Source organism: Protopterus annectens, chromosome 1.part2 (assembly GCF_019279795.1).
Source record: "Protopterus annectens isolate FY-2018-M chromosome 1.part2, PAN1.0, whole genome shotgun sequence".
Classification (NCBI taxonomy): domain Eukaryota; kingdom Metazoa; phylum Chordata; order Ceratodontiformes; family Protopteridae; genus Protopterus; species Protopterus annectens.
This window is the reverse complement of record NC_056727.1, coordinates 923802974-923826765: the sequence shown is the minus strand read 5'-3', so window position 1 is coordinate 923826765 and position 23792 is coordinate 923802974. Positions and strand designations below refer to the sequence as shown.

Here is a 23792-nt window from a genome sequence, read left to right as displayed (position 1 = left end):
TGATATGATAATAGATATAGGTATTTTAGGTGCTGTGCGTTTCTGTAATGGTGTACTCTTCAAAGGCAAGTGAGCATAGGCAGTAGAGATTTTTAATAAAATATTGCATCTTGGTTTCCTGGCTTTGTGGTCTTTTTCGAAACTTAAGAAACGCCTTAAGTCTGAAAGAATAGCTATGTGAAGTTACAGGAAACGTGAATGAGGAAGGAGAAGTAACAGGTTGTAAAGTGCTAGCATTTTGAACTTTGGCACCATCACAAACAGGTTTAGGAAAGAAAGATCTAGAGCTGGTCTCCAAGCATTTCCCCTCTTCTGCACTTAAAAAAAAAAATCCATGAATAGAAACCTTCTCCTACTTGGGAAGGAGGAACTGGTTCTACCACTCCCTGGAACAGCATGAGATAGTCTGGTCCCAGTGAATGAGGGATCACTCCCTGGAAAGTAGAAATTCCCTCCCACTGCCATCTGTAACTTTGAAGAATGATCTTCATAACCCACTTGTCAAAAACTATCTGGTGCCAAAAAGAAAAGTAGAGATTCAGTACTTCTGGAAAGGAAAGGGGACTGCTTGGATGGGAAGGGGGAGCCCTTAAATAGTCATTCTGACCTGTTTGACTCCTTGTTTTTTTTTGGGGGGGGGTCCTGAATTCTTTCTGGGAACCCCATGCCATTTCTTCTTAAACATCTATTTATCTGCACTTTGAGACTGTTTATTTTGCTTTTTTGGCAAAATGGGATGAGAGGCTAGAGAATCCCTTAGAAAATATGGAAAAGGAGAGATGAAAAATCTTAGGAGATTCCCCACAGCAACTCAACCCTCTCACCACACTTTTTGATCACCTCTGCAGTGGAGGCGTCAAAAGCTAATCCTGTATCCAAAGGAGAATTTAAAATGCAATTTTTATCACCACCTGGGAGGTTCAGAGAATGTAGCTAGGTAAACCTCCACACAATACCAGTGACCAAAGTCCTTGAAAAAGAATATGAAATGAATCACACACTGCAAACAATAAGCAGTGATTTCTACAACAGACAAAACTAAATTTAAAGCAGTGTTTTTTTCCTCACAAGAAGTAACTTCAGACAAAACATTCCTCATACTTTCACAATTAGTCAAAACAAACTAACACATGAGCCTGATAATTCAAAATGCTGTATAAGCATAACAGTTTTTCCCCATACTTGTCAATAAATGTTTAGGAGCAGTTGGATTAACTAAAGCTATAGCCGCTGAGTCAGGTTTAGGAAAAGTGCATAAAAACTTAAAAGACTGAGCAACTTTACATATCCTACCTTTTTAAGGGGCAGCTGGCTGGCTATCAGGAAAATTGCAGGCTGTAACGCACATCTTCTAAAATTGACAGAACTGGAGGAATAAGTGAAGGTTCTAGAAATTCCTCCTGAAACAGCTCACAGTATTTCCTGAGGTTGGGAGGGTGGCCTAATGGGTAAGGTTTTTGCCTTACAAACACAAGGTACAGGGTTTGAATCTCACAGGGGATAATTGGCTAGGCTTAAAATGGCTTGCAAGGGCAGTTAGCCTAGTACTAAATCTATGAATCTGAGAAACCTCTGTGTTCTCCCACTGAAAATAGTGTGACATTCAGGAAACAGTCTCAAGAAAAATAAACCCCACTAAAAGGAGAATCAGAGACATCTCACACAAGTCTGAATCAGAAATATGAGAAAACTTTGCATCTATCTTCCTATCCAGATGTAGAATCTTGAAACTATTCAGGAAAAGAGGTATTCCTATTTCTTTTACCGGAAACTATTTTATAAAGGATCAAATAGCCTGAATTAAACCTCGAACCAGACCAATTAAATTACTCCTGTGTAAGGAATTTTGAGGAGTAGATACGTGCTTAGTTACTTTTTTTTTTTTTGACAGGAAAAATGGGGCCAATAATGTTATTAAGAGCAGCAACAGCTTACCTAGGGATGGGTACAACATTCTGACAAAAACAGGGAACCTTCCCTCTCCCCTCTCAAGACAAACAAGAATGGCACTCTCTTACACACTGAGGCGACCCCAACAGCCACTGAGGACGTGGCTAACCCCCAGGCTGTAGGTGCTAAAATCAGACTAATCCGCGATAAAAGACGAGTGTGTCTGAGGTACAACTAACAGACACAGCAAGAATCAGCCATTTCATTTTTTTTTCTTTTTGTAGCTGTAAGAAGGAACAACCATGGGATCAACAGTTTGTTCCATGGTCAAGACAAACATGGTGCCTCTTTCCTGGGGAAAACAGGCAGCAAAAGCTGGGAAAATGTAAACTCTTTAAAAGCCACTTTTTCACAGAAAACAGTAAAAAGCAAAACCCTAAAAGGTAAAATAATTGCAATTTCTTCACAGAGCAAAAACATTCCCATTAAAAGTACAATGCAGTCTCATAACAATTAATTTTTTTGCTTTGTCTCCCAATTCTTTATAAAAACTTTTTTTGCGGGGGATTATCATCGAACTGATTATTTTGTACTTATCCTTTTACATTTATCTGTATACCTTTCTAAGTTGTTCCACTTGTGCTAATATTTTTAGCTTACTATTGGAAATTGTGTACGAGATAAATCCTGGTCTGTTTTGATACTGTGCGCGGTTTTTACCATACGCATCCAAGTATGTTGATCATCTGTTCCTTTTTCTGTATTCTTCTAAGTGACACTATCTTAACCACTTATCCTGCTTATTTCGGTTACATCACATGAATTTCTCTTGTCTAAATTACTGCGTTTTACAAATCTTGATAACATTCTAGGTGTTGTATACTTTCTGTATAGCTATTTTTTCATCTATCTTAATATGTCCATCTCTATTAAAATCAAGCAGGTTTTCCCCTAGATTATTTTCTTCTGGACTAGGATCATAGTCTTTGTTATCCATTTCCTGCGAGTCTTCTATAGAAACTTCAAGAACATCTTTCTGTGACATTCTTTTAAGATGCATCTTGCCTTACCTCCTGCTCCTCCATAGGGGGACCGATTGGCCCACCATGCCTCAATATTACCTGCTCCTTCCCTTGTTGAGTGACTTCAAATGGACCTTCATGCGCAATTCTCCAACAGGAAGCTCCAAAAGTGTGTCCTAGTGACAAATCATTTTCAGATGCATCCTGCTCCACCTGCTGTTCCTCTAAGGACTACTGGTACACCGTGTTGCAACAATGCCTGTGTTCAAAGTTTCCACACTAAATACTTAATTTTGTAGATGGTCCATCACTTCAACTTCTTTTTGTTTAGTTCTACTTCACTAATCCTTTCTACACTCCCATTTGTGATCTTATTTATTGTACTGTAAAACTGTCCACATCTGGGGGATTTTGCCTGTATTTCTCTTCAAATGTTTTGCAGCTGCTTTTCTGAATTAGTTTGACTTTCTCCTTTGCATAAATATTGTACCATATCAGATCTCCCTTTCTTTCCCAGGTTTCTTTTTCTTACCTTTCAAAACATTTTTTTTGTTCTTAACCTTTTCTTACTTCTTCTGTTGCTTCATTTTCCATACAGCCCAATATTTCTTCATCAGGACAATGTTTTTCACTGATATACTGCAATAAGGAATATACATTTTTATTTGTAGCTGTAGATCAGTATGTGTGCATAGATCTTTAAGAAGCTATCCAAGGGCTTGCACTAGATTATAAATACTGAGCACATGCAAGCCTGACTGCCTTTCTTAATTAGCTGTTGAGATGTGAACATGTATGTAAGCTCTGTTAATGAGTTTGTTTGTATTTAATTATGCTGCTATCCATACTGATGTGTTTGTATATATTAAAAGAATCTGAAAGAAACCCCAGTCCTTTTTATTATTAGTAACAGAGATGAACGAGTGACAAAGTACAGCTTTGTACCTACCATAAATGTAGATGTTCGAGTGTTCACCCTGCTGCAGTCATCACACTTGGGCTGCCTAGCTTTCCTTGCGGCACAAGGTATAAGTGCACCGAGTCCGTGGTTAGAAAATACGTGAGCCAGGGTTCAAATCCAGCACACTCCAGTTTTAAAGAGAAAGTAGTACAGGATTTGTTGCACGCCACCGAGCAGGTGGGCAAACATACCTTACAATGTGGGTTTGACTCTTTGGAGGCCTCCTGCAGAGCAGCTGTCACTGGATCAGTTATACGTAGTTTTTTTGACGTTTTGAGGTGGCCCTGATGGAGAAACACTTTGCATGTTTAGTTTTTGAGAGAAGATTATGTGCATCACTCCAGAAGGGAAGGAAGAGTTGACCGCCACTAGAAGTGCAGTAACCACACAGTTAGCCAAAAGAAGCAAATGCCAGGACAGGGTTTACCTTTTGAGTGATACAGGAGAATCACGGGTGTACAAAAAGGGAGCAGCAGCTCTAACAAGCAAGTCAGCAGCAAGAGAAAACACACTTGTCAGAACCAGAACAATAAGTTATGAAAATTATTTTTGATTGTTACTGGCTTTCTGTGTTAACCTAATCACCAGAAGAGATATTAGATAAAGCATAAAGGAGTTCAGGGGGGACATTTTTGGAGCTCAACAATCTTGGGTATACCTGGTACAGGAATTAGAGAAAAACAAAGCTGCTTCACTAAAAATTGGTTCGCAAATCAAGAAGGTTGCAGCAAGGCTTGCCTGCTGATGGAAAAGCTTCTGTTCCACCAAACAGTTGAGAACCTATGAGTGGCATCAGCGGATGTCTGAGCTTGTTCATAAGTAAACTGGTTTCACCAGGAATGTGGCTAGGTACCAGAAGGTGAAGACTCATTTCATTCTGAAACCAGATGGAATGGCAGCTGACACAACTGAAGCTACACAAACATCTCCACTAAAACATGACATAGCATTATATGACCAGATTACACAGTGCATTACTTTAGACATTCACCGAATAGAATGAAGGTACTTAAAGTTGTCGGGCAATACGTCTTAATATGACTAGATTAAAATTGCAGACTACCTGAGCAAAAGTAAAGGTACAGTACACTCAGTTAACCAGCACCCATAGGGTTTGGTAAATGCCGGATAACTGTAGTTTCTTCTTCCCTGACGTCAGGTCGTCAGGGGTATAAAACATGCAGCCGATACCATTACATCAGTTTTTCTTGCCCCAGATGTCAGGTACCCCCACAATAGGAAGCAATTATATGGTATGGTACACCCTCATCAAAAAGAAAATACACAAGAAAAAAATCAATATACCAAAAAGAAGGAAAGGTAGAGCCAAGAGAAGTCAGGGGGGCTGGAGGGAGGGTAACCAGGACTGCAACGGTGAACACACTCGAACATCTACATTTATGGTAAGTGTACACAACTGTACTATGTTCTTCGTGTTTCACTGTTGCAGTCATCACATTTGGGTTGACTCCAAAAGCTAAGGAAGGGAGGAGGAAATTAAAGAGCATTAGGGCCAGCTATTAAGCCCTGCAAGACTGTAGTGGCAAATCCAGCTCTGGATTTAGAAAAGATAGGCATGTAATGCTTGGTGAAGGTATGTACAGAGCTCCAGGTAGCAGCTTCTAGGAGGTCCCTGGTAGACACTCCTCTGAGAAAAGCTGCAGAGGTAAATGCAGCCCTGGTGGAATGTGATCTTCTCCCCTGTGGTGTAGGTTTTCCATGGTGCATGTAGCAGAAATTAATGCAATGGGCTATCCACTTGGAAATGGCTTGCTTTGAAATGGCCTTCCCCTCTGCCCCTGCAGCAAAGCCAACTAGCAGCTGTTCAGATTTTCTGAGAGGCTTAGTCCTGTCCAAACAGAATCCAAGTTGTCTGTGCACGTCCAGAGAGTGCAGTAGTCGTTCCCCTTTGTTTAGTGGATTAGGGTAAAAAGTAGGCAAATGAATGGACTGATTTAGGGCCACACTAAACACCACCTTGGCCATAAAGGAAGGATTAGTCCCAAAGGAAACCCTGTCCGCATGGAAGATAATGAAGGGTTCCACTGCCATGAGGGCCTGTAATCCAGACACTCTTCTTGCTGAAGTGATGGCTAGAAGGAAGGCTGTTTTCCAAGAAAGGAATTTCAACTCTGCTGTTGCAGCTGGCTCAAACGGGGGGGTGGGGGAGTGAGCTTTTCCAATACAAAGTTAAGGTCCCAGGCTGGAGTGGGAGCTCTCCTGAGGGGTCTTACATTTTTGACCCCCTCTAAGGAATTGTTTTAGCAAGGGATGAGAGAAGAGGGGTGGGCTCAGTATTATAATGTGCTGAAATGGCAGAGGCATGAATTTTAATTGACAAGGATAGGCCCTTGTGGAGCATTTCTGTTAAGTACTCTAGAATATGTGGTAACGGGCACCGTTGTGCCCATCCCCCGAGCCTGGCCCCAGGAACAGTATTTTTTCCACTTTTCAGCATAGGATTTTCTAGTACTAGGCCTCCTTGCCTCCAGAATGACATCAGCACCTGCTTACTGAGGGATGCTAGAGGAGAGCTCAAGGAATTAGCCAGGCTGCAAGGTTCAGGGTTTGAAGCTGAGGGTGCAGAATCTGGCCTGCCTGCTGGGATAGCAGGGAAGGGGTCTGAGGCAGGTGCCATGGTTGTAGCAGTGTCATACTGCGCAAGAGGGGGTACCAATGCTGGCGTGGCTAGTCTGGTGCAATCAGTATTGTCCTTGGCTTGTCCTGTTTGATCTTTAGTAGAACCTTCGAAAGGAGAGGCAGAGGGGGAAAGGCATAAACCGAGAGGCTTTCCCAGGTAAAGGATGGGGCATCCACTTTCCAAGCTTGACTGTGGGGAGCTCATGTGCAGAATTTGTTCAATTGGTAGTTCTGTGGGGAGGCAAACATGTCTACCTCTGGAGTCCCCCATTTGCTCCTCAAGAGGCTGAATATTTTGGGTTCTAGTTTCCATTCGTGTGGGTCCATGAGATTTCTGCTCAAGTCGTCTGCCAGTGAATTTAGTTTGCCTGGCAGGAATTGTGCTTGTAGGTGTATGTGTTAGCTCAAGGCTGCAAAGAGGGTACAAGTGGGTTCCCCCCTGCTTGTTTATGTACCACATAACTGTGGTGTTGTCTGTCTTTACCAATAGTTGTCCTGAAAGAATACAGTCTTTGAAGGCTGTCAGAGCATTCTGTACAGCTAACATTTCTTTTTGATTGATATGCAGGTGCATCTGTCTTGGGTTCCATTTGCCCTGATTGCACTGCCCTGCCATGTGAGCCCCCCATGCATAGTCGAAGTCTGTTGTTAGGGTTTGGGCGGCAGAGGGTAGAGTGAAAGAGTCCCTTGTTGTGGTAGCAGGCCTGCCCACCAAAGGAACTCTGTCTTCATACAAGGAATGATAGAAATCATTGTTTCCAGGTCCTGAGAATGTTGACACCATAGGCTTTTTAGATACCACTGGAGTTTCCTCATATGCAGTCTTGCATATGGAATTAGTAGAATGCAAGAGGCCATGAACCCCAGAGCTTGCAGTATTTTCCTTGCAGATAACTGGTGTTTTGTGGCCAACAGTTTGAAGTAGGTTGTCAAACTTGTTTCTCCGGAGTGAGGTATGCCATCTGGGGAAGTTGTATTCAAGCTTGCTCCCAGGAATACAATCTGTTGGCAGGGTACTTGGTGAAATTTCTTTTCGTTGATGGTGTACCCCCAAGTAAGGTTAGAAGTTTCTTTATGAATGCCAGGTGTTGTAATAGCAAGTCCTGGCTTTCTGCCGGAATCAATAGTCCAAATATGGATACATTTGAATATTTCTTTGCCTGCAAAATGCAATGGCTGGAGCTAGACACTTGTAACCAAACACAACCACTGGGTCCGCGCACCCAGTACAACTAATAGCAAAAGACAAAAAATCTTGCTGTAGGTAACAATAAAGGCTGTCCTCCACCTGTACGTATAAAAAACGAACTGACCAAAGGATATATCCAAAATCCAGCAAACACTATTTAACCACACCGTCTCGATAACATAGATTGAGTGCGCTTTCGTCTCCTATCGTGAGACTTCATCAGAATCTACAACTCAACACATTAATTCTGTTTAAATACACACATACTTAGTCAATTATTGCTTAATTATTGTTTAGTCACTTGGATACAATTGATTCTAATTGCAATTGACCCTTAACTATAAGCACTCTGTTGTACATTCACTATCTGCAGCTATCATACTGCCATGAAATCTTACATACCTAAAATGCATATATATATTAATAAAGTACATATATATATTGAAAATATAAAAAATAAAAAACATACTTCCATAAAAGTAAATTCTTGTACATAAACATAAACAAACCATAAAATCTTGAAGGCAGTTGATATGGGCAACAATTTTCTTCATATTGCTAATAATGTGTATGACAAACCCTATTACAAAGACATAGATACTATAAACTTAATAAAAAATCTATATATATATAAACATATCTTGCAAGTCTTAATTCATCACCTACTATATTAAATATGTTGATTAAATATTCATAGAGTAATTAATATAAAATCAAGAAATATGAATATTTTGAATATCATAAAACGTTTCATAAAATGTTTCATAAATACATGAATTAAAAAGGTATATAGGAATGAATGTTGCTGTTATTGTATATATTTTATGTGTATATATATATATATATATATATATATATATGTCTCTATACCAAGGAATAGTCATTAAATAATGAAATAATCCTGGTATGTTACTAAAAGTGTTCTCTACATGTACTTTACTCCTTTACCCCCCCCCCCCCATTCATGACAACATAATTACTATATACACTACTACCTAACTATCTATAAATTTTGTTAGTAATTAATAAAATCGTCTTCTCATTTCTTCTTTCTAACAAGGTTTGATGCCAATATTTTTAAGGCAGGTTTGATTGAAATATGGTCATTCATTCCTGGATATGCACAAGAGTCCAGTCTAATCTGCCAAATCATCTGTCGGTATTCCAGGAAAGTTTCCCAATCCCCTCTCCTTTCCTTTTGTTTCACTACCTCCAGTACCCAAAATTTTATATCCATATTCTGACAAGTTGTTGAATGCCTATAAAGTGCATTATTCTCATTCTTTTTGCTTATGTCCCTGATATGTTCATATATACGGGTTTTCAAATGTCTTTGTCTTGCCTATACAATACCCCCAGCATGATTGACAATAAGCTAGATAAACCACTCCTTTTGTGTAACAACTTGTATAGGTATGACTTTTAATTGTAAAATTAATGCTGGGTATATTAATAGCCTTTCTACAGGCAATGTATGAGCATTGTGCACACCTCCCACATTTGTGTGTGCCCACCTTTATTGATGCCCCTTCTTTTTCTTGTACCTTCTTTTTCTCCAAGATGTTCTTCAAGTTCCTATTTCTTCTAAAGGTGTATTTTAATTGCTGTTGAAATACGTTTATTCTCATGGGCATTGTTTTAAACATATTCCAAATCCCATTAATGCCCTTCTTTAACCAACCTATGTCAGAATAATAAGTTAAAATTAACCGGGGTATTTCCTTGTCTATTGTTTTACTTATTTCCATGTTATTATCCTTGTGTCATACTCATTACTCATACATGTGTCCATACTAGTGGCATTATTGAATACCCCTGTGTCATACTGTCCATTCACCAATAATGGCTTATATCTACTATTACGTTTCTTAATTATTTCTTTTTTAGTATTTTCCACCATATTGTTGGGGTAACCTCTTTCCTTAAACGTCTCCTGTACAACATCTAATTCATTTGTAAAGTCACAAAACTCTGTTGTCATTCTGGATACTCTGATCATTTGTCCTTTAACTATATTTCTTTTTATATGGTAAGGGTGGTCACTTTGGTAATGCAGGTATGAGTTTGAGTAACATTTCTTTCTGAAAATTCTTGATTTATATACTTTTTTCTTATAATCTTTAATAATCATTACATCTAAGTAATGTATTTCATCCTTATTACACTCGTATGTAAATTCCAAAAAATTGGTAGTACTATTTACATATTCCATAAATTGTTCAATTAGTTCTTTTCCTCCATTCCATATAATAATAATGTCATCCAGGAATCGAAAATATCTTATTATATGTTGTTGAAAATTTGACCCAAAGATGTATGTTTTCTCCCAAAACAACATTATTATATTTGCATAGATGGGTGCACATGCTGAACCCATGGCAACTCCGTCCAGTTGATGATAAATGTCTCCTTGAAAATAAATAAAATTGTATTTTAAAACTAATTCCACATTTTCCAAGACTAGTCTGAATTCCTCTGGGTTCAACATGTTAAACTCAGCAATCATTTTTTCAAACCATTCCATACCTTCCTTATGTGGAATTACAGAAAACAAATCTTTTACATCAATTGTTAAAAATAAAAAATCTTCTCGAAATGGTATTGTACTGAATTTCTTCAGGAAATCCCAGGAATCAATCAGAATGTGTACATAGTTGTAATAAAACCTTTTTAACTTTGTATCCACATACATGCCAAGAGGATGGGTTTTAGATCCCCTACATGTAACTATTGGTCTCACTGGGGGATCTGCTATACCCTTTATGTATTTTAGGAATAGCAAAAATTTCAGGTATGACTGGTTTAGGGACTCTAAGAAAATTATATAATTCCACATCTATAAGCACTGTAACAACTTGTCCTCTAGTATTAAATCTATTCTTTTATACAGAATATTCAATTCATTCATGGAAATAATACGATACCTACTGTCAATATCTAAACTTTTCTGCAATCTCTCGGTATAATCCCAGCTGTCCATCAGTACCACCCCACCCCCCCTTGTCAGGTTTCATAACTCTAATGTTCTTGTTATTGCTAAGTTGTTCTAAAATAGTCCTTTCCTCCTCATAGAGATTAGCTGTTATTTTGTGTCTCTTCTTGTATCCATCCCTAATCATTTTGATGGTACATACTTCAAAATGGTGTATATCCTGCTGCAGAGGGGGTTTGTATGTACTACTTTTCTTTAATAATTTATTTTCATAGGTCAAGTTATCTTGGTATATAACTGCTAGGTTCAGCTTCCTTGTGAACAGTTTTATATCTAGCACTATCTCTTCTATCTTAGGTATTCTAGCTGGTACAAAGGTGAATCTCTTTGTAAAAAGTCTAAAGTATTCCTGAGTAATCTCCATGTCTGTGTAATTGAATATGTTGAAATTATTGTAACTATGTATAATAGTATTATTTGGGTTACTTGATGCTTCTTCATTAGTAACTTCTTGCCTTGATTCTTCCATTAATATGAATTCATTTTCTAATCCACTAATTCTTCCAGTAACTGGGGACAATGAATGTGGTTGTTGTGTAGTAAATCTTTTTTCTGGGGTTGATGTTAGTAGTCTTTCAGTCATCTCCTGTCCCATCCTCTCCCATTGTATCTTCCTACATAATTCCCTGTCACTTCTGCATATGATTGCTGCCCATTCCGATTCCTGATTCTTTCTGACCTCCTCCCCTCTTGTCTTACTTCTAAAGGGTCTTCAAGTTCAACTATTTCATCAATTTCAGTAACATCTATCCGATAGTTCATTTCTTGGTCACTGCTTTGTTCTACCCTATTATATGGATTTGTTTCATTCTTCCTGTTGTCCATTTGATAATACTGTTTTCCTATTGTGTTATATCTTTTTGAATAGTGAATAAAATAAGCCTTTCCCTTTTCATAATCCCCTATATCCCACTGTAGCTTCTCCATTTTCCTTTTATAATTTTTCGAGATGATATTGTCTACTTCCTGAAGTGTTTTACAAAAAATATTTCTGGTCTACTTCCTGAAGTGACGGACAAGTCTGGAGCTAGACACTTTATGAACACCCTGGGCGCAGTAGATAAGCCAAAGGGAAGTGCGGAGAACTGAAAGTGCATGGAGCCCGCCATGAAACGTAGGTATTGTCTGCAGGATCCTCTTAATGGGATGTGCAGGTAAGCTTCCTTTAAGTCTAGGGTTGCCAGCCAGGCATCCTTGGCTAGCATAATAAGAAGCTGTTGAAGAGTTAGCATTTTGAATTTTGAAACCACCAGAAAGGTGTTGAGAATAAAGAGGCCCAGGACATGATGCCGGAAGTGGTCTTTTCTGTGTACCAGATAAAGTCTTGAATAAAAACCTTGTCCCCTTTGTTCTGCTGGGACAGGCTGAATAGCTCTGATATTGAGAAGAAAGAGAACCTGCTGTTGGGCCTCCACCCATTGATTTAGGGGTAGGTCTGGTCAACCATTTGGGGTTGGTAGCATGTGGAAGTGGAATCTATATCCTTGGGAAACTATGTTTAAAACCCATTTGTCCTGGGTAACGAGTTTCCAGTTTTTTGCATGCAGGGTGAGCTTTCCTCCTACGGGAGCAGGCAGTTGAGCACGGGAAGGGTTAAGGTTAAGTCACTGTGCCATTTTGCTGTAGGGGGGGTGGCTTACTACTCCCTGTTTTGGAAGTGGGAGCCCCCCACTGCTTAGATGTGTGCATAGCCTGAGTCTGTAGCCTAGGTGGTCTGCTTTTCCTGGGTTTGGACTGAGAAGGCCTGGAAAGGACCAGTTCTTTGAAGGTCAATGCCTATTGAATCTGGGAGGCTGTACTTGTAGGAAATCTTTAACAGTTTGCATAGATTTAGTTTTTCTCCATCCTTTTGAGGACGACTTCTGCTTTGTTGCCAAAAAGGCGGTCTTGGTTTAAGGGAACATCCAGTAATTTAGCTTCAACATGATCCGGCAAGTTTTGTTCCTTAAGCCAAGAATGCCTTCTAAGTACAGACCCAGTGACAGCAGCCCTGCAAGGTGCTTCTAAAGTGTCAAAACCACACTGCAAAGTATGTTTACCAACTTGTTCTACAGAATGCATTAAATCTTGCAATTCTGTGTGTTCAGCACAGTCAGGAATCAACATCATTTTCTGTTTAAGTAGTCCCATAATATGCTGCTGATATTTTAACATATGAAACTGGCAATTTAAAGCCCTAATGGCCAAAGTAGCAGAAGTACATACCTTCTTATCTCATCTGTCTAAGGCTCTAGAATCTCTATCAGAAGGGGTAGGATTTTTGGTAGCAGTAGCCTTAATGCCTTTTGGTCATTGGGAAATGGTCACTGGATCTGCAGAAGGATTCTTGAAGAGGAACATATGAGAGTCAGGTACTCTGTTGTACCGGTCAGGTTTTCTGGGAGTTGGAGGTAAAGTGTCTGGGGTAAGGCTAGATTCCAAGAAAGTATCATCTACAATGTCCAGAACAGGAGGGATAGCTAAAGGCCTGTACTGAGGCAGGAGTAAGAATTCCCAAAGTCTCTTTTTGGACTCAAAGTAATCCTGGCTTTCCCAGCGGAAATGCTCCCTAAGAGTATGCAAGGTTTCACCAAAAGAGAAATCTTCTGGAGGTGAAGCAGAGGGAATGGAATCCTCTGTATCAGAATCCTCATAGGTAGATAAGGGACATCCTGGTAATCAGATGGAGCAGAAATATCAGATTCCTGATCAGAAGAATCAGAAAGAAAATCAGTTCTAGGTCTCAGAGGGGTAAGGCTGGCTTCCCCTAATTAAGGTAATAAGGTCTTCAGACATTCCAAGCATTTGTTTTTGACGCATATGGGCCTGAGCCTGCAGTTTGGTAGTCGGTTTTCTAGGCATAGTGTGAGTTTTTGGCCTGAGAAATTCGGAACTTCTATGGCGTCTGTTTAATATGAAGGTCTATAGGCCTGAATACACCCTCAGAAGCTGGTGCCTGCACAGCGGCTCCGGATCCATCCAAGGTAGAGACATCCGGAGGTTCCATAGTCAAAGAAGCATCTTGCAGCATACCGGACTCGGAATGGGTCTCGGTAGAGGCCTGCGAATCTGAAGTAGCGGGTATCAGTGGCTGCGAAAGCACCTCAGAGTACTGGCAACTAGCTTAACGGAAGCATCGTCGGCAGTTTTGGACCTATGCGGTCTGTCTCTGTCTATCTTTACGTTTTTTAGAGGATCGGTAGTCGGATGGCTTAACAAAGCCATTTTGGAGTAGTGAGATTGAGTAGGAAAGTAATTGGCTGCAAAAACAGCCAGACGACGAATAGTTTGGGTGTTGAACAAGGCACAAAACTGACAGCGAGGGACGTTGTGGTCTGGGCCTAACAGTGGATTCAGTAAGAATGAAAATCTCTATGAAGTATTTGCTTTCCACAGGTAAGACAATTGTTAACTTTTACAGACATCAGTTGGAGCAAGAAAAAGGATTCCCAATGGGGTAAGTACTTATCTTTTTTGAAGACTTTGGGTCTGAAACTCGAAAACAAACATTTCAGGAGACGGCCAACCAGCACTTACGAACTGCTTCTGCTTCAAGCACCGCATGGCAAGAAAGACTGATGTAATGGTATCGGCTGCACGTTTTATACCCCTTATGACCTGACGTCATCATGTACAATGAACAAAGAACACACAGAACAAGGTTCAAGGTAAATCAATGAAATAAGTGTGGACCTGTAACAAAAACTGTCAATCAAAAATAAAGAATTAACCAAATAAATAATCTTAAAGAAAAGAAAGGGTAAACTTAATTCAGCCTGACCAGTGTTTTGCAAGATACTGAGTAAAAGTACAGTTACAGACAAGTAATGTAGAAATAATTCAAGCAACAGCTTTTCTGAAACTCTTCTAAAGAAAAGGAACACTCAAAAGTTTTAAACCTCCCACACAAACCTCCCACACAAACATCCATACTGATCTGCATAAAATGCTTCTAACATGGCAAAACAGAATCTACTCGATGCCAGTTGCCATAAAAAAAATAAAATAAAAAAAAAAAACAAAACCACACCCTACAACCACACATTCCTAGTTCAAGACCATTGAGCACCCCATCAGTGCAGGTCTTCAATGCCCATCACACATTCAGGCCCACCGAACTAGATGAAGGCACTAAAGGTGACAGTGTCTCCATATTATTAAAAAACTTAATTTCCACACTAGTTAGGCAATATAACTATCTGGAACCTCTCTACGTTAAATTTATGATCAATACCGCCCCACACCTTACAGGGCATCCTCCATGCAGCCTACACTTCATTCATAACTGGAATTAAGTCCCTAAGCATTAAGCCAAACACGAGTCTCTTAAAGGACTTCAGCTACTCCTCGTTACCTGTGAGATGTACACATTCTCTAACATGTACAACCAGAAATTTCTAGACTTCATCAATACAAACTCTCTAGACCGGTCAGTCCACATACCATCCAGGGATGATAAAACAATGGACTTGGTCTTCACCGATATGGGACAACTCTACTCCCTACCAACTACAAATCTCTCCAGCATCAAATTGGACTACCAAAATCAGTCACATTCACCTCAAGACTGAAGCCACAAAATCATCCAGTAACTCAGTATTCAGATATTATACCAAGGTTAATCAACCAAAAGTGAGCAATGGCCTGGCTAAATTCAACATGCCTTTCCCACTCGATGACCCCACTATTTATACTGAAACCTTTACCGCCAAATTCTATGCATATCAATAGCTGCATTGATGCATCTATCTCCCTCTGAAGTAAATTAAATTCTAAATTAAAAAAATAAACCCTTTAGTGGAACCCAAATAGAAACAGACTCTATAACAAAAGAAAAATGCTCACTTCACATAAAAATACATAAAAATATATTTAACTTTTAAGATGGAAAAAAAAAAACTCAAGCTAAAATTAAGAGAGAACTCCTGACAATGACCAAATCAACCAAAGCCAAATATGAGGTAAAAATGCCCACTCAGGCAAAGGATAACCACAAAGCCTTCAACTATGTTAGAAACATTAGAAACAATAACCAGCACTGCAGAGATGTAATAGTAAATATTATCATCATACATTTGGACCAAGAGGTTATAGCCACTCTACTGGAAGAGACATTTAGCTCTAACTTCACCCCCTCCTTCTATATTCCCAGATTGCCCACCCTTATCTACACCTCTTCCTACCTACACACCTTCCTATAACCTCTTATGAACAAGTCCCTGAGGCACTATCCATGGCCAAGTACACTGCATCTGTGGGGCCGGAAAACATATGGGGCTGCTTACTGGCCAGCCTGAAACAGGACCAGTCACACTCCCTACAGAGACTATTCAACATCAGCCTCAAGCATGCTTTGTGCCAGACGAATGGGAGGGCAGCAACTCCCTTCACACCTTGCACAAAAGTGGGATGCCATGGACCAGGGAAATATACCAATTTCATCTAGGCTATAATAAATATCCCTATGGAATTAATTAATAAGGCCATAGGTAGCCTACAAACTCTCAACCCAAGCCAGTTTCGATTTGGCAATGGCAGATCCTGCATACTTAACCCGGATGACTACAAGAAGGTTACTGAAACTATGGATGGGGGGAAATCCGTACACACTGCATTTCTACACCTCAGCAAAAGGTACTCAATCCCGCACTCAAGTATCACAGATAAACTATCCCAGCTAATTTTTATGTAATTTGTTGCATAGCAAATTGGTTCACAGACCCCAAGAAATTAGGATATGCTTCTCTACCTCCTCCAAAAGATATGTCACTAGCAGTGTACCCAAAGGTTCAGTCCTTGGGCCAATCATCCTTCACATTTACTTCTCAGAGGTCAAAGCTATTATTAGTGATTTATGACTAACCAAGTTTACAGATGACTGAAATCTGTACCATCATAAACTCCCCAGAGGACACCAAGATCCTCCAAAGGGGACATTTTCCAAATCAATAACCGGCGTCAACACCACGGACTAAAACTAAACTGCAAGAAATATATAACATCATCTTTCAACAAACAAGAAATTCCCTGAAACTATCACACTGACAACAATCCCTGAAAATTGATTCAGCAGCTACAAACCTGTCAACGAATGCAGACAACAAAATGTCATTCAACTACCATGTATCCACTACTGCAAGACAGTCCTTTTTTGCTGTACAACTTATTACCAAGGGTATGGTGCACAGATCCAGAGATGTAATCATTCTGCTGCATTCTGCATTCACCTGGCAGATCATGGAGTGTAATGCTCCCTTAGATATGTGCCTGTCCAAACATCTGACAACCTGACTACCCACATCACTTTCTTGCTATGAAAGGCAAGGGCCTATAAATCATAAAAACTATGTAGACCATCTCAAAGCCTGAAAACTTTCTCAGTGTCACACAAGCTACTGTGAGGCAACCTCTGCCTCAAACACAGGCTCAACAGACCCTACACATTTTGTCAGACCTACTGCACATTTGCCAGTCTAATGAGGACAAGCACCCACTCAGAGATCTAAATCACTTTTGCAGCATAAACAGATAATGGTGGAGGGAGATATATATATATATATATATATGTATATATATATGCGCATCACAGAAAATATCACTTTGCGATATGTGGATCGCAAAGTACTTCCCTTACACAATTCAAACATAACCCGGACGAAAGGATAGCTAATCGTAAATTTACTTCTGGTTTAGCACCCTTGTACCTCATGGATAGGGGCAACATGTAAATGTTCCGTTTGCCTCTGGGTTATTCACACTTAAAATGTAAAGGCTCAAGATCCTTACAGATCTGCATCCTGGTAAGTACCTATGAACCTAAACAAATTAAATTAAATTTAACTTCTGTCTGAAATACAATGCAACCCATAACTGAAACACAAATGTTGAACCTACAAAGTAACAACAGCAGAAATAATTTCAATAAAAACGCAGACATGAAACAAGATAAATAATAAAGTGCCTTTCCTGGATGCAACATAAAAATGTTGAAGATTGGCTTGATTGCAAACAAAATAAAGCCTTGGCTTGACTGCAAACAAAATAAAGTGCCTTTAATAGGTCCAACATAAAAAATATGTCAAAGTCTTTGCTTTACTGTAATGTTTTTATTTATGAAGTGCCCCCGAAGCATTTTACCATGATACTACAGTAAAGCAAAAAATACAAACCTGCAAAGGAGCTTTGCATTAAAGTTAACCAGAGTATAAATATAAGCGCAAAAAAGGAATACTGTTACCACATGAAATCCAAGCAACATTCTGTCATTTTCATTCTTGTTTTGTTTTCACGTGATCAAACAGTAAAATCAAGGTAACAACATAAGAAAATATGTCTTGGATAACATCATAGATACCACAAATAAACAAAAATAAGTAAACATATCTCATGCAGTACAATTCTCAAAGAATGGCAGGGAGTATATGTGTGCGTGTCTGTGGGTGTGGGTGCAGTGGGGTGGAAAACTTACTAATGTTATTCATCATAGGTTCATAGACAAGTACCAGGCTAGGTGTCCTTGTGGGCCATTTTAAGCCTAGCCAATTTCCTTCAAAGGTGAAAATCAACCCATGTACATAGTGGCTGTAAGGTAAACACCTTAACCATTATTGCAAATCCCCAGTCGATATCTTACTGGGTTTGGACTTGTGATATTTAGAAGAAGGGATGGATACTGGACATGTCTTTACTAGAGGTGTATTTTCAAAAGTATATTTTTAATGAAAACAGAGAAGAATTAGAAAATACAATTTTTCATGCTGGTGCTCCAGTTTACTTTTTCTGTACAGAGGATTTTAACAGTAATGCAAGTGGAGAACCGAACAGGGAATCACATGCAACACAGATGCTTAAAATCTCTGCCTTGAAATTCATAAGCACATTTACAGGAAGAAACCACCAGTACCTCAACAGACCTTCAAAAGTCAACTCCAGTAATGGCTGCTCTAGCTATTGCATCTAGAGTACAAGTGGTGTAACCTCAGTGCCTGAAGGTACATGGATTCAGCTGGCTTATTAGCTATTAACTTATTTTAACTTGGAGTCAGTAACCATTTTTTGTATTAACTGTGCATCTTGCAAGTAGAAGGCTGGTATAAAGGTTAAGGTGTTTACCTTACAAACACAAAGTGCAGGGTTTGATTCTCACATGGGGTGATTAGTTAGCCTTATAATGGCTTACAAGGGCAATCAGCCTAATACTAATATATGAACCTATGAATCTGCTCCAGGACAGAACTGTGGAAGCATGACATAAAATCCTGAGAACTAAGAGTTTTCACTGCTCAAGTTCTGGAAATATAAATTCATTTCCTGTAACCAGGCCAATAAACTGCCCTCTCTAGTGATGAGCAAGGAGACCTCTAGGAATGTGGAAACACTATTCTCCTTAGATAACACAGGTGCACAGCAAATGTTTCAGGATCTGATTTCAGGTTGTAAGACAGGAGAGCTTTTTTTCTACCAAACTCATACAAGAGGACAGTTAATCTGTGAGAAGTAGGCAGTGTATCAGGATGACCAGTGTTCTTATCCCATAAAACTTAGAAAGTGTTGAATACAACAGTTACTTTACCCATAGCTTTTGGGACTTCAGACATTTCCAAAAGTCTCCTTTTCAGAGAAGAAATTTCAAATGAGGGCCAGTCACAGTTTTCACCAATGATAGCAATATTTTAATTAAAATTTAACATCCTGTAGGGGACAAACTGGAGACCAAGAGGATAGTACATCTTTGTGGTCAGGCTAAAGGCACTGTGAAGGAAGAAAAATACTTTCCTCCTCTTTACATTAAGAATGAATCCCTATCCACTAATTTACAGGAAACTTTTACAGGTACTGAAATAGGGAAGACTAATCTAGCCTATGCCAACACCTACATCACTCCATTGTCAGCTTCTTGAAGTAAAGCAATGGAATCCATGACTATGACTCGTACAACATGGGTTCCATGAGTGTCCAGTGGTCACGAAAAGCCAAAAAGGGAAGAGATGGAGTTGTTAGAGGATGCATACTTACCTACTCTGGAAGAAGAGGTCCAGTCATCACTGCAATACCAGCATCTGGCATTACTGTGTGCCTGGGTTTACCAAGTTAGTGAAAGTAGCCTTTGCTGCAAATATACAGAAGTAGAAATGTGCAAATGGATGTAGTGCAGACCTCCACAGTGATGCACATACATGTCAGCTGCCACAGAAGAGAATAGTGCATAACAATGAAGCACACCTTCACTTCTCCATCATTAATGAAGAGGTTTAATGGTCCAACAAATAGCTGCAACCAGCTAAATTCAACAACCACCTTCCTACTGCTGCTAGCACAGCTAGGCATGTTCGCATGCACGCACACACAAACTCTGACCTTCCACCGGCAATACAAGTGCATCATCAGTACTCAATTATGAAGGTGTGATATTTTTCTGGCCTCATAAAAAAACACAGTTTTTACAGTCACAACACCACCACCCCTCCACCACCACTGACAGCTTCAGCCCAGTGCAACCACCCTGCTCTAATTATGGTAGTTAAATGGAGTGATCAAGAAGTTCTGTTAGCTGGAGAACACTGAAAGAATTAAAGTCCATCCTGAAACAGTCTGATGTTCCCTGGTGTTGGGGAGGGGTTTAAGCCAAACCCTCAATCCTCTTGGTCAAGGATGTGTCCTGCGCCCTGTTCTGAATGGACTGATGAAGCACAGCACTGCAGAACCCACCTTCATGCCTGCCTGAATGGGTGAATGATGGTCTATAGACAAGAAGTCATAAAGCACCATCCATAAAAACCTGTAGTAGTCCGTGTATAATACCTCAATAGGTACTTGGCCTTTTCCACTGAAGCAGCAAGTAATTCTCTAGCCAGCTTCTTCAGCAGGAGGAGAGATTAGCAATAACTACCTACTCCCAAATATAAACAGGGACTGAAAAATCTCAGGTCAGGTCTCTCCACTTGTCAAAGCATGCAGTTTAGGCTTACATAGTTCTTCGGTGGACATCTGGGTCTCTCAGGCTCTCTGCACCTTGACTGATAGCAACTTCCATTTGATCTTTGTAACCTTATTCATTTCAGGCTTCCTAGACTACAATGACCCACTTTTCTTCCTTGTTGCTGGGAGAAGGTAAATGTGCCAGCATAAGGCAATAAAAAAAAAAAACAGACAGAGGCATCCCACAAATGCATGGGTGAAGACATTTTACTACGGCTTCTTCTCTCTGGTGGCTAACTTGTAACCCCTTCCAACTTCTCCGGCTGAACCTTGAACATCTTTTTAGATTTCTTCACTCAGGACTTCACTCCCTTTGTAGTTAGGAAAGAAGTTAGGCTATCAAAATTATAAAGCAATCAAAATTATAAAGCAAAAATTCTATCAGGTTGTTGACAAGATTATGGTACAATGTTTCGAGTCCGACTTTGGAAGACAATTTCATCAAAAGCTTCAAATAAAAAGTAAAAATTAATTCTGAGTGAAGTGGGAGAGGCAAGCCTCCACACTCTAACAGCCTCTTGAGTGCTCATATCTTCAGAGAAAGTGGCCAGTTCCAGTTAAATGGTCTGAGGAAGTCAGACACAAAACAACTATACAAGTGAAGTGACATAAGTCTCAAAATTATTTTCAAGTTCAAGGACAACAAACATTTAGTCTGAAACGTCTTCAGAGACTATTTATCTACTGCAACCAAAGAACATTAAACTCTGAAGAAGGAATCAAATTCTAGCACCTAAAAGAAAAGAAGTCACTAGGCAGTAAAAAAAATATCACAGGCAAGAGGAAGATGCCTTAACAGCTAAAGTAGTGAGAAGAAATTAACTGAGTATACACAACACAGGAAAGCATGATGAAGCCAGGTGCACACCTGCATCAGTATATTCAAAAATGAGTTTTTTTTGGTCAAGGCAGAGAAAATACAGACCCACAGCTTTGGCAAATTCATTCAGGGAGAAAAGACAGTTGGGGAACATAAAAAAATTACAATTTTCTGTTAAGATGATTATTTTCAAACAAGATTCATCATTTATGCCAAATCACAGTTGATGGTGTTTGTGGAGTGGTCAAATTTCCTGCATTCCTTTTCTCAAACTAATGTACAACATCGAAGCATAAACTCTTGGGGCTATGCTGAAAGCCCAGTGTATCCAAGACATGTTTAAAAAAAAAAAATGCAGACTGACGCCTGTGACTGGAAAACAGAATGAGACTCCTCTGTATGACAGAGAGGCGATCTTCCCTGAGGGACTGCCAGAATCTGGCACTCCATTGTCAGGTCCCTAACAGACATTCAAGTACATTTTCACTGCTTGCATCCATCACGTGTGTGAAGTAATTAATAAACATGCATACATTCTGATCTGTGAAGGAGAAGCTTCTTTGCAAAAGGATTTACCTATCAGCTGTTAACTATGTTTTTTTCATCTCACCATTTATCAAAACTTAAATTCTGAAAACCATGCGCTGAAAAACGAAACAAAATAAAAAATTTTTTGCACCCCCCCCCCCAATACTCCCGAAATTATATATCAACTCCATGGTTGCACCACAAAAAAAAAAAAAAGGAAAGCCCCCAAAAAAGCTCGCGTAATACAACAACACTGTGGTGAAAGTCATAGTCATTAAATTCTTGCACTTAAGCCACTTGACCACCAGGGTAGTGATAATCTGCAAGTATGCCCTTTGCAAAAAGACGCAGCTCTAAACAGGTAACAGCATGAAGTACACTGCTGAAAGTACAATACGCTTCTGCTTCATGTGCAACTCACATGGCTAACAGTAGTTACGCCACTTAAAAAAAATGTTCTTTGTCCTTCTATACTGATAATTTTGCATTTACAACTTTCTTCTCTCGCTTAAGATTGTTGAAAGGCAATATTTAAAAGGTTCAGCTCACATTATGCTGTCAAGTTTCTATCAAGGTAACATCAGTAATCTGAACGCATGCTGACAGCCGAGCATTCAGTAGCAACCACTACAATGCTGGCATTTTCTGTCCTATTATTTTACCATCCCTTGTTATGTACAAAGTGTTTTATTTTTCTACTCTGATGTATGCTTCTAATTTACAAAAGGGCACAATCCTGTCAGGTATAATGTCAACTAAATAATGATGTAGCTCCCTCTCTTGGAGTCCTATCTTGTCACATGTTCCTTTCTTTAATCAAACCAAATTGCACACAAATTAAAATATTCTCTTTCGGTTATGTGCACATTCATTTACTTAAACACACTAATCCTAAATAAGAAAAGTAATAATAATATAATTACGCTTTTTCATGGTTAACATCTCGCAGGCGTCTTCCACTCAAATCTCGGCATGCCTCTCTGTTTGTTGTCTTCTCTATCTGTGCACCAAGTGCTCGAAGCATGGATCCAAAGCCTAAAAGGAAGAACAATTTCTACTAAGCAAGCCAGCAGAAAAGCTGTCTACCATTTACAAAACCTTATAGGCAGCGTTTCTTAGCACACTGTCTAGCACTGTTATACTTCCACTTGGCAGTACACCAAGATGAAACAACGCATGAAAATTTGCAGCAATACATCTGCATGGTATGGGTCACACTTTTAGAGCCAAATAAAATTACTGATTACCTATTTCTCACACCAAAGAACAGTAATTTTTTAAAGTTATGTAGTCAGTAAGAAACACACACAAACCTCTCAATGAGCATATTATATGACAGAGCATTAATTAAACTTTCTCCCAATTTTTTTAAGTTTCAACAAAGTAAACAATTACTCCTTTATTAATGAGCTGAAGAAAATCAAATGTTTAGGAACATCTTACTCTGAAGATTTAGTATTTCCTTCTTATAAAAAAATCACTCCGATATTTTTTGAATAAATTTCAGGCATCCATGTACTAATCTGAATTTTTAATGATGTAATTCATGTCCATGCACACCCACCTGGGTGGTGGTGCTGCGGTAGCGTTGCCGTCTCAAAGTTAGACGTTGCCCGTTCGATTCTCAGTTAGAGCGTCTTCTGTGTGGCGACATGCGTGAATGGCGTTCGCTGAAGGTTGTGCGTTAGGCCCGGCAAGCCAGCACGCAAAACTCTACTGCCAATCATTAGTGGACCGGAGCTCCGCTGTGAAGACCCCTAACCGGGAAAAGCAAATATAGATATATAGATATA

The 23792-nt window shown here is 39.4% G+C and overlaps 1 protein-coding gene across 1 annotated transcript in view; it reads right to left on the bottom strand.

The window, feature by feature from the left end:
• SDE2 (SDE2 telomere maintenance homolog) overlaps window positions 1-23792 on the bottom strand; it is a 665355-nt gene that overhangs the window by 467295 nt on the left and 174268 nt on the right. Inside the window, exon 3 of the mRNA XM_044059687.1 lies at window positions 22923-23034. Coding sequence (XP_043915622.1) covers window positions 22923-23034 — 112 coding nt within the window. The remainder of the gene's footprint in view (window positions 1-22922; window positions 23035-23792) is intronic.